Below are 12,540 nucleotides of genomic sequence, written 5' to 3' on the forward strand. Positions count from 1 at the left end.
CTCTGCAGCTATCAGGGGTGGGCAATTCCGGCCCTCGAGGGTCGGTATCCTGCCTATTTTCCAACTCTCCCTGCTGGAACACACCTGATTCAAGTGATCATATAATCAGCAAGGTCTGCAGAAGCTGTATAACGATCCTGATCATTTGAATCAGGTGGGTTGCACCAGGGCGACATAGAAAACATGCAGGATACGCCGGAATTGACCCCCCGCCCCCCGCTATATATGGTCCCTCAGGTGACAATGGATGTCAGAGCACAAACCAAGCATGAAGTCAAAGCAATTGTCTGTAGATCTCTGAGACACGATTTTCTCGAGGCATAAATCTGGGGTAGGGTTTAGAAAAATTTTGCTGCTGTGAAGGTTCCCATGACCACATTGGCCTCTCATTCGTAAATGGAAGACATTCCGAACCACCAGGACTCTTCCAAAAGATGGCTGCTCTTCTAAACTGAGCAATTAGGGGAGAAGGGCCTTTGTCATGGAAGTGACCAAGAACCTGATAGTCCCTCTGTCAGAGCTCTAGCAGTCCTTTGTGGAGGGAGGAGAACCTTCCAGAAGGACAATCATCTCTCTAGCACTCCACCAATCAGGCCTGTATGGCAGAATGGCCAGACGAAAGCCACTTCAGAGTAAAAGGCACACAGCAGCCCGCCTGGAGTTTACCAAAAAGCACCTGAAAGACTCTAATACCATGAAAAAGAAAATTGTCTCATGTGATGAGAAAGATCAAACTCTTTGGTATGAATTCTAGGTGACATGTTTGGCCTGTGTGTACTAATGCTTTGCAGACACGACTGTCCATATGCCAGAAATGAAATCAGGCGTCAACCACAATGTGCTTCCTTTGTAGATGCTTGTTTATCACTGCTGTGCTGCAATGAAAGGGATAGTATAGTATCAAGTATTTTTGGTGAAATGGGCCCGAACCTTCGGACTCTGTCGCTAACACGGGTTAGCCATGACGCTGTATCACCCTCAAATGCCTCAAATGTTTACTACATCACGGATGATCTGGTTTTACCACTACTGCGCATGTGCATCATAGCCAAGGCTTACAGCCAGCGGGAAAAGCGTGAGATAAGGCAGGTTTGACAGAAAAACAAAGCGCCAAAAAGATATATAAATAAATGACTCGTCGACTATTAAATTGTCGACGATTTTGATCGTCCACGTGACTAGTCAACTGATCTTGGTAGCCCTAATCTGTTCTTGTGGGGTTTTTTTTGTTTGTGTTACAGGCATCTATCAGCTGATGAAACCCCGCCTCATCCGTCTACAGTTTCCTGCAGCCCTCCTGCAACTCCAAGCTCTCCTCCCTCAGAGATGTCAGCCACTCTTTCCAGCCAAGCCATGTCTGTCCCCTCTGTGGCTTTAAGCCCCTCTGCTGAAGAGAAGCGCCCACTACTGCTGTCAAAGGCTCATCAGCCACCCAAGTCCTTAAGTCGAGATGAACTAAAGAGGACCTCTGCGCATTACAACCATGGCCAAGAAGCATATAGCTTACCACCTAGCCCGCTGTGTGCCATGGAGAATGATAACTACCAAGTCACGGTCACTACTGCAGCTAGCCATATGATCTCAGCATCCACAGAGAAGCTAGTTAATGCAAACAACATTATCAATAACCACAGCATCACAGAAGCAGCGGTCATTAACGGCCATGTGCTTCATAGTAAAGAGTTCAGTATCGACGGCATGTTGGCCAGTGAACCAGAGGATCCGAAGGGGGATCACACACCATTTATTTCAATCGAGAACGCGAAAGCCCTGCTGTTAAGGGCTAAGGATAGCAGTAGGACTACTGCAGCAACACGGAATGGTGACCTGCAACTCATGTCATCCAGTGCCACCACCAAACAAGACCCAAGAACTGTGTAAAGAAGGGCGCAAAGTTGCTTGTTTAGAAAAATTACAGTCACTACTTAACCTTTATTTTCTACTCAATTATTTGCGGCAAAAAGACTTTTAATGACAAATGAAAAGCAAGACTTTTATTTTAATGATGTAGTGAATATAGAGTTTTATAAATTAAGAAAAAATGTACAAAATTCTTGATGTAGATGAAGTGCCATACACAAGTATGTAGCAGTGTGTAAAAATATCAATGTATATAGTAGCGTGTGAAAATATCAATGGTGCCTTTCTGTTAGGTATGCTTAAGGGAACTGCAAAGGCAAACAGGGCCATATATTCACCATCATCATTTTATAATCAAGAATTACATGCTAGCTGCCTTCAGTGTCTCATAGTTTGAAGTGAAGAAACTCAAATATATCAGTTTGGTAACAAAGATGAAAATGCATGCTACATTCTGTCCTGGAACTACATGGTGATTTTGTGTCATAAAGCCATTTGGATCTGCCAAGTCAATCATCAGTGTCATTGTCCATTGTGCTCCAAATGCAACATCAAACCGCAGCACAGACTGGACTGATTTGGATGGTTTCATTTGTCGTAACATCATATTTGTTATCAGAATATGTAGAGATGTTCATACCTGTCAGTGAAATACATTACAGCTAACACATGCAAGCAAACTACGGATGTAATCAGTGAGTTCTGGCTGCTAAGAATACTGTCAATAGTCCCGTCTTTGTCAACTTTCTTTCAACCTGAATGTCAGTTAATCAGTGAATCTACAATGCACGAATGTGAAATTCTAAAGGATGACATCGGTTTTCTGATTTAAAATATCCAATATGATTGTCCAGTTTTGCTGATTGCATCCTTGAAGGCAAATATTTATAGTTTGTTTGAAACACGAATAAATCTAAGGCTCTCCATAACTTTGTAAAGACATCAATGTGACTTGAGCAATGCTTTTTGAGAATTAAAAAAAACTGCACCATATATTTTGACTCATCTATTTGTTCCATAGCTGGCATTTCTTTCAACTTGAATGACTTAGCCTTTAATCATGCAAAGTATTTATGATTTTAAAGGACCAGTTTTGAAAAGGCAAGGTGAAAATAATTGTTTTTCAACATAACTCAACGTGATCATTTCTGGCTACAGGAGGGGACCATTTCTCGAATGCACTGTTAGCATTTCTATCATTTACTCTCATTCACCAGAAGTGTACCTCTGGTGGAGGAAGACTCTGACCTTTCACAGAGCAGAATGGCATAAGAGGTGGGGGGAAATTCAGTGCCATCTAGTGGTCAACTAATAGAATGCATCAACCTAAGATGGAAGCCTGTGCATTTTGAAGCTCACGCACGACAATGCCTCCGAGAGACCACACGTCCCAAGCCTATCAACAGTTTTCGTCAGCAGAGGTGCAGGAAAAATGGCATCACAAACGACTTCCAGTATTCCCTGAAGGCGTGAAGTAAATGCAATGCATCTGTTACACATGCAGTAGTCATGGAGGAACTACGTTCGCTAAATTTGTCTCCTTCGATTATCCGTAGCGCAATGATGGCAGCGAAACATGGCAGCCTCCTGCAGGGGAGGCGCGCCTTACAGTGGGTACGGAAAGTACTCAGACCCTTGAATTTTTTTACTCTCTGTGTCATTGCAGCCGTTTGCCAAAATGAAAAAAGTTAATCTTATTTCTCATTAATGTACAATCAGCACCCCATCTTGACAAAAACAATCAGAAATGTTGAAATGTTTTCAAATTTATGAAAAAAGAAAAACAGAAATTTCATATGGTCATAAGTATAAACACGCTGTCACTGACATATTTTATTGAGTAGAAGCTCCCTTTTGAGTAAGTACAGCCATGAGTCTTCTTGGGAATGATGCAACAAGTTTTTCACACCTGGATTTGGAGATCTCCTGCCAGTCTTCCTTGCAGATCCTCTCCAGTTCTGCCAGGTTGGATGGTGAACAGTGGTAGACAGCCATTTTCAAGTCTCTCCAGAGACGCCCAATCGGGTTTAGGTCAGGGCTTTGGATGGGCCAGTCAAGAACGGTTACAGAGTTGTTCTGAAGCCATTCCTTTGTTATTTTAGCAGTGTGCTTCGGGTCATTGTCCTGTTGAAAGGTGAACCTTCGAACCCCTCTCACCAAGGCTCTTCGATCCCGGCTCCAGCCTCCCTGTGTGGAGTTTTCTCCGGGTGCTCCGGTTTCCTCCCACATTCCAAAAAAACATGCATGGTTAATTGATTGGACTCTCTAAAATTGCCCCTAGGTGTGATTGTGAGTGCGGATGTTTGTCTCTGTGTGCCCTACAATTGGCTGGCAAGCAATTCAGGGTGTCCCCCGCCTACTGCCCAAAGACAGCTGGGATAGGCTCCAGCACGCCCCGCGACCCTTGTGAGGATAAGCGGTATCGATAATGGATGGATGGATTATATATATATATATATATATATATATATATGTATGTATGTATGTATGTATGTATGTATGTATGTATGTATGGGTGTATGTGTGTGTGTGTGTGTGTGCGTGTGTATGTGTGTATGTGTATATATATATATATATATATGAGAGAGAGAGACATATATACATATAGTATATATACATTTATAGATAGATAGATAGATTAGGGCTGTCAATTTAGCGCGTCATTTTCGAAGTTAATCCAAACCCCTTTTGACGCTGTCAATTTTTTTGATCGCGTGATTAAGGTTTCCATAGCTACTAGCAGCTGCATTGATAAAGGCTGCTGGTCACCATGATCTATACATGTATCTTGGGAAAAAAAAGCTTTAGAGTAGAGGAGGTGTTACATCTGCTTCAAAATATTGACGATGAGGATGAATTGCTCGGCTGACACATGGACGGCTGTGTCCCCCTTGGGATTGGGCACCGAAACCCCAGAATCGAGTGGAATCGGTTCCATCATTACGGTTCACCCGAAACCGTTCCAATTTTAGAATGTCGGTGCTAAGTTTCGATTCCTAGTTAGCCGCGCGGAAGAGCTACTAACGAAGTACGACCGATTAAAAAAAAAATGTGTGCGAGCATGGCGCGCAACCTCGGGCTCCTGCCGCCGAAGCTGCGTAGCAATAGCACGTTAGCTCGCCCCCACTCGCACTCAGCTCTTCGGCTCGCTTCGTCCCGGCCGGCAAGCGTGGGCAGCGGCAGCAACTCTGGGCATATGTAAGATTAAGATCGCTGTCAAAAAGGCATATCCGTGATTTAAAGATTTGTATCCGTAATTGTAACAGGCATATCCGTGATTAAAGATTCGTATCCGTAATAGTAATAATTTGTGACTACAAATCAAAATTGTGAGGGTTTGACTTCTTTTCTTGTGAGTACGAATACAAACTATGAGTACCATAGTTTTGTGAATGCAACTCTCGCTTCTACGACTACGAATCTTCACTACGCACGAATTGCCAACTGAGGACGAATCACTTTTGTGAGGACGAATCTGCACAACATGCAAATTAGGATGACGTCACGCAGAACACAGGCAGGTCCGAAGGGGAGTGTGTATGTGTGTGTGTTTGAAAAGGGCTGAGGGGCTGTTTGTGTGACTTGAATCCAATGCTTGTTTTTTCAATTGAAGGGGAAAAAAATGAAAAAATTTTTTTTTTCAATAATATGTTCTATGCAGACCCCGTAGTTCAAACAAGGCGATCTGGTTAATATTGTGTTTGTGGAATATGAGTTAAGTTGTAAAATCCATAAATCTTCTCTAGGGTCGGCCATTTTATTACTTCTGTCGACTGAAAATGACATCACAGATGAGGGCTCAAATAACGACCAATCATGGCTCAGTTTCAGAAAACAAGTGAGGTGTGATTGTTCTTTAGGTGAGCCCTGAGCAACTGTGATATCATTTTCAGTTGAAAATGGCCGCCCCCAGTGATGACTAAAAACAGGTGGAGTAACTCTTATTCCACAAATGCAATATTTATCAGAATACCTTGTTTCAACTAGTGGGCTTGCATGGAGCATATTCTTAAAAAATGTTTGGGTTGACTTCGATTGAATAAAGTATTTGCATAAGAAAATAAATCCTCTTATTCATGTTAAGGGTATTAAAATTCAAGAAAAATGATGGGACAGAAAAATCAAGGGATTTTTTTACAATAAATAAAATATGTGATTAACTACGAGTTAACTATGAAAAAATGCCATGTCATGTCATGTCATCTTCCAAACCGCTTATCCTATATAGGGTCGCGGGGAGTTGCTGGAGCCTATCCCAGCCGTCAATGGGCGAAGGCAGACTACACCCCGAACTGGTCACCAGCTAGTAGCAGGGCACACATCGACACTGTCACTGAGCGGGAATCGATCCCACGCTGCCCGCACACAACTCAGGCGTGTGTACCACTACACTATCAGCGGACTTCATGAAAAAATGCGATTCTGATTAAAAATTGTAAGCTTGACAGCACTAATATATATATATATATATATATATATATATATATATATATATATATATATATATATATATATATATATATATATATATATATATATATCAGCTATATATGTATATATCATATATATATATATATATATATATCATATATATATATCATATATATATATATCATATAAATATATATATATATATATATATATATATATATGTATATATATACATATCAGATGTATATATACATATATAGAGAGATTTTTTTTGGGGTGGGGGAGGTTGTTTGTCTACATGTATATAATATATATATGTACTTGCATTAAACCGATGTGAATTGATTTTATTATTTGAAAAAAAAATAAAAGTGTGCAAGAATATATATTTACACAATATCTGCTGATGGCTGTAGTGCAAACGCTCGACTCCCAGCATTCACTTAATCACGTTTAGAGCTTTGTTGTGATGGATCCAAAGAGGAAGTGCTCCTCCTCTGAGAAGGGTCAGACTGCAGCCCGCAGACCACGGTACGGAACGCCCCCTGCGCCCCCCCCCCCCCCCCGGTACGGAACGCCCCCTGGTACGGAACGCCCCCTTGACAAGGCCTTGTAGTAGGGTGACCATATGTCCCGATTTGCGAGGGACTGTAATGATTTTTAATGCGTCCCGCAAATTGACTCGCTGTCCCACATGTGTGATCGGCAGGCACCAACTTTCAAACGTGCGTCGAAACGCCTGTGTGCTGAGAGCAGACAACACACAGTGGAGGCTATTATGGGGGCGGGTCTCGGGCTGTGTGTGTGTGTGTGTGTGTGTGTGTGTGTCTGTGTGAGGGGGGGGGCGTGTTGGTATGGTGTTCGGGCGGCTGTGACTGGCTGCGTGCGGGACTGTGAGAGGCAGGGGTATGCTGTCAATCAAACAGCCGGGCGCACATGCAGGCAATAGTTGTTTATAAAGATATCCATCCATCCATCCATTATCTCCCGCTTATCCGAAGTCGGGTCGCGGAGGCAGCAGCTTCAGCAGGGAAGCCCAGACTTCCCTCTCCCCAGCAACATCCTCCAGCTCTTCCGGAAGGATCCCAAGGCGTTCCCAGGCAAGCCGGGAGACATAGTCTCTCCAGCGTGTTCTGGGTCGTCCTCGGGGTCTCCTGCCGGTGGGACATGCCCGGAACACCTCACCAGGGAGGCGTCCAGGAGGCATCCTAATCAGATGCCCGAGCCACCTCAACTGGCTCCTCTCGACGCGGAGGAGCAGCGGCTCGACTCTGAGTCCCTCCCGGATGGCCGAACTTCTCACCCTATCTCTAAGGGAGAGCCCAGACACCCTGCGAAGGAAACCCATTTCGGCCGCTTGTATCCGAGATCTTGTTCTTTCGGTCATGACCCACAGCTCATGACCATAGGTGAGAGTAGGAACGTAGATCGACCGGTAAATTGAGAGCTTCGCCTTTCGGCTAAGCTCCTTCTTCACCACGACAGACCGATACAGGGTCCGCATCACAGCAGACGCTGCACCGATCCGCCTGTCGATCTCCCGTTCCATCTTACCCTCACTCGTGAACAAGACCCCAAGATACTTGAACTCCTCCACTTGGGGCAGAATCTCATCCCCGACCTGGAGAGGGCACGCCACCCTTTTCCGACTGAGGACCATGGTCTCAGATTTGGAGGTGCTGATCTTCATTCCGACCGTTTCACACTCGGCTGCGAACCGCTCCAGCGAGAGTTGGAGATCGCGGCTTGAAGAAGCCAACAGTACTACATCATCTGCAAAAAGCAGAGATGCAATACTGAGGCCACCAAACCGGACCCCCTCGACACCTCGGCTGCGCCTAGAAATTCTGTCCATAAAGGTTATGAACAGAATCGGTGACAAAGGGCAGCCTTGGCGGAGTCCAACGCCCACAGGAAACGAATCCGACTTACTGCCGGCAATTCGGACCAAACTCTGGCATCGGTGGTACAGGGACCGGACAGCCCTTATCAGGGGGCTCGGTACCCCGTACTCCCGAAGCACCCCCCACAGAACTCCCCGAGGGACACGGTCGAACGCCTTCTCCAAGTCCACAAAACACATGTAGACCGGTTGGGCAAACTCCCATGCACCCTCGAGGACCCTGCTGAGGGTGTAGAGCTGGTCCACTGTTCCACGGCCAGGACGAAAACCACATTGCTCCTCCTGAATCCGGGATTCGACCTTCCGACGGACCCTCCTCTCCAGCACCCCTGAATAGACCTTGCCGGGGAGGCTGAGGAGTGTGATCCCTCTGTAATTGGAGCACACCCTCCGGTCCCCCTTCTTAAAAAGGGGGACCACCACCCCGGTCTGCCAATCCAGAGGCACTGTCCCCGATGTCCACGCGATGTTGAAGAGACGTGTCAACCATGACAGCCCCTCAACATCCAGAGCCTTTATGAACTCCGGGCGGATCTCATCCACCCCTGGGGCTTTGCCACCGAGGAGCTTTTTGACTACCTCGGTGACTTCAACCCCAGAGATAGGAGAGCCCACCTCAGAGTCTCCAGGCTCTGCTTCCTCAGTGGAAGGCGTGTCGGTGGAATTGAGGAGGTCTTCGAAGTACTCTCCCCACCGACCCACAACGTCCCGAGTTGAGGTCAGCAGCACCCCATCTCCACTATAAACAGTGTTAATGGTGCACTGCTTCCCCCTCCTGAGACGCCGGATGGTGGACCAGAATTTCCTCGAAGCCGTCCGGAAGTCATTTTCCATGGCCTCCCCGAACTCCTCCCACACCCGGGTTTTTGCCTCAGCAACCGCCAGAGCCGCATTCCGCTTGGCCTGCCGGTACCCGTCAGCTGCCTCCGGGGTCCCGCAGGCCAAAAAGGCCCGATAGGACTCCTTCTTCAGCTGGACAGCATCCCTTACCGCTGGTGTCCACCAGCGGGTTCGGGGATTGCCGCCACGACAGGCACCGACCACCTTGCGGCCGCAGCTCCGATCGGCCGCCTCAACAATGGAGGCACGAAACATGGTCCACTCGGACTCGATGTCCCCCGCCTCCCCCGGGACGTGGGAAAAGTTCTGCCGGAGGTGGGAGTTGAAACTCCTTCTGACAGGGGATTCTGCCAGACGTTCCCAGCAAACCCTCACAATACGTTTGGGTCTGCCAGGTCGGACCGGCATCTTCCCCCACCATCGGAGCCAACTCACCACCAGATGGTGATCAGTTGACAGCTCCGCCCCTCTCTTCACCCGAGTGTCCAAAACATGCGGCCGCAAGTCCGATGATACGACTACAAAGTCGATCATCGAACTGCGGCCTAGGGTATCCTGGTGCCAAGTGCACATATGGACACCCTTATGCTTGAACATGGACAATCCGTGATGAGCACAGAAGTCCAGTAACCGAACACCGCTCGGGTTCAGATCGGGGGGGCCGTTCCTCCCAATCACACCTCTCCAGGTCTCACTGTCATTGCCCACATGAGCATTGAAGTCCCCCAGCAGAACGATGGAGTCCCCAGGTGGAGCGCCCTCCAGCACACCCTCCAAGGACTCCAAAAAGGGTGGGTACTCTGCGCTGCCGTTTGGTGCATAAGCACAAACAACAGTCAGGACCCGTCCCCCCACCCTCAGGCGGAGGGAGGCTACCCTCTCGCCCACCGGGGTAAACCCCAATGTACAGGCGCCAAGCCGGGGGGCAATAAGTATGCCCACACCTGCTCGGCGCCTCTCACCCTGGGCAACTCCAGAGTGGAAGAGTGTCCAACCCCTCTCGAGAGGACTGGGACCAGAACCCAAGCGGTGCGTGGAGGTGAGCCCGACTATATCTAATCGGAACCTCTCAGCCTCACACACCAGCTCAGGCTCCTTCCCTGCCAGAGAGGTGACATTCCATGTCCCAAGAGCTACTTTTTGCTGCCGGGGATCGGACCGCCAAGGTCCCCGTCTTCCGCCGCCGCCCAGCTCACACGGCACCCGACCCCTTTGGCCCCTCCCACCAGTGGTGAGCCCATGGGAAGGGGGACCCACGTATCCTTTTCGGGCTGAGCCCGGCCGGGCCCCATGGGTGCAGGCCCGGCCACCAGGCGCTCGCCGTCGAGCCCCACCTCCAGGCCTGGCTCCAGAAGGGGGCCCCGGTGACCCGCGTCCGGGCGAGGGAAAACGTGGTCCATTAATTTTTCTCATCATAAGGGGTCATTTTGATGTTTATAAATGTTTATAAAGATACGCCTACCAAAACAAACAAAAACAGGCATTTTAGCGACGCATTACAGAAATTTGCGATGAATTAATGAAAATGATGTGAGGTGATGTGATGTGATGGGCATAACCTAAAGTGTTTCATCAGTGCTTTTCTTGCTTCTGGAAGTGCCTCGTGCCGCTATGGTGGACACGTTTGTTTACAACTGAATTGATTGTAGTTACAGTATTGTTATCTCCCGACTATTTTTATTTATTTAATTATTTATTTATTTATATACTTCTTGTTTTATTTTTGTTTTATACTGTGGCTGTTTAATTTGAAAATAATTTGAATTACAGTAGTTGTAGTAGCCTGTCTTTGTTTGGATTGTCTTTGTTACTGTAATGCTTTGTTACTGTTACTGTATATGATGAGACTAATTTCAGCCTTTATTGTGAGCTCCTATTGGTATTAATGTGTCAGAGATTTACCTTTTTACTAGCAGTTTGTGTTGTATTTTTGTAAATGCAGATAATTTCAACTGCAATTCTGTGTTATGTGTTTTTACTTGTAGATCTATAATTGTTATTTTGTTACAGTTTATTATATTATATGTTACTGAACAGTTGACAAGCTGTGCCATATGCATTTTTGGTGTCCGTCGCGAGCGTCAGCTGCGTCCCACATTGGCCCCCACAAGCATACTCCCTGTCCCACATCAGTTTGGAACAGTTTGGATCTGGTCACTCTAGGTTCACTTCCGACTACAATCCTGACAGATGCTGCAGCGATGATTGCTTCATCCTATATGCAAATGAATAAATGTGCTTTTGATTAATTTTTTGCAGTGGATATCTGAAGTGATAAAAGCATGTACATTCATCCATCCATCCATTATCTATACCGCTTCTCCTCACAAGGGTCGCGGGGCGTGCTGGAGCCTATCCCAGCTGTCTTCGGGCAGTAGGCGGGGGACACCCTGAATTGGTTGCCAGCCAATCGCAGGGCACACATAGACAAACAACCACACCTAAGGGCAATTTAGAGAGTCCAATCAACTTACCATGCATGTTTTTGGAATGTGGGAGGAAACCGGAGTACCCGGAGAAAACCCACGCATGCACGGGGAGAACATGCAAACTCCACACAGGGAGGCCGAGGCCGGGATCGAACCCACAACCTCTGAACTGTGAGGCGGACGTGCTAACCAGTCGACCACCGTGCCGCCGCATGTACATTCAATAAAAGCTATATAGCTATAAAATAAATTGGTAGAGGAAAAAACACACTACAATACAAAAAAACAGCCTAGTTTTGTGAACAAAATAAGAATGAATTACCTTTTGCAAACAGTTTTGTTTGAAAAATAACTTTTATTATCCATCCATCCATTATCTGTACCGCTTCTCCTCACAAGGGTCACGGGGCGTGCTGGAGCCTATCCCAGCTGTCTTTGGGCAGTAGGCGGGGGACACCCTGAACTGGTTGCCAGCCAATCGCAGGGCACACAGAGACAAACATCCGCACTCACAATCACACCTAGGGCCAATTTGGAGTGTCCAATCAACTTACCATGCATGTTTTTGGAATGTGGGAGGAAACCGGAGTGCCCGGAGAAAACCCACGCAGGCACGGGGAGAACATGCAAACTCCACACAGGGAGGCCAGAGCCGGGATCGAACCCACGACCTCTGAACTGTGAGGCGGACGTGCTAACCAGTCGCCCACCGTGCCGCCAACTTTTATTATAAATAACGTTTTTTAAATTAAAACTACAGTTCAGGAAAAGTTTGGAAAATTATGCAAATATAGTAAGCCTTAACTGCATAAGGATTAAAAATTGTGGAATAACGTCTTGCAAAATATAACTTAGTTTTGTATATGACAATTTGCTCTTTTTTAACACAGTTTTTAAAACAGATTAAAATGCTTTTCTTCGGTTAATAATACATGCAGCAGTTAGTACACGTGCCGGATTTACCATATAGCTTTTGTCCTTTGAGACTTCCTGTAACGGGGATGGTGGTGTGTCGTTTCTGGGCAGGCGAGGGGCGTGACGTTCCTGGTGAGGCGTTTTCAAGGGGGCGTTCCGTAC

The 12,540-nt window shown here is 46.7% G+C and overlaps 1 protein-coding gene and 1 pseudogene across 3 annotated transcripts in view; one reads left to right on the forward strand and one right to left on the reverse strand.

Annotated features, from left to right (window-relative positions):
* Positions 1-2,853, forward strand: part of nrg1 (neuregulin 1) — a 39,295-nt gene extending 36,442 nt beyond the window's left edge. For all 3 annotated transcript variants that reach the window (XM_086053380.1, XM_086053381.1, XM_086053382.1), the window contains one exon: positions 1,242-2,853. In XM_086053380.1, the coding sequence (XP_085909506.1) occupies positions 1,242-1,881 (640 nt within the window). In that variant the 3' untranslated portion in view covers positions 1,882-2,853. The remainder of the gene's footprint in view (positions 1-1,241) is intronic.
* LOC147135116 (uncharacterized) lies at positions 2,160-10,434 on the reverse strand (annotated as a pseudogene).
* Positions 10,435-12,540: the final 2,106 nt, after the last annotated feature.

Source organism: Filicampus tigris, chromosome 15, assembly GCF_054856515.1.
Source record: "Filicampus tigris isolate MCC_2025a chromosome 15, RoL_Ftig_1.0, whole genome shotgun sequence".
Lineage (NCBI taxonomy): Eukaryota > Metazoa > Chordata > Actinopteri > Syngnathiformes > Syngnathidae > Filicampus > Filicampus tigris.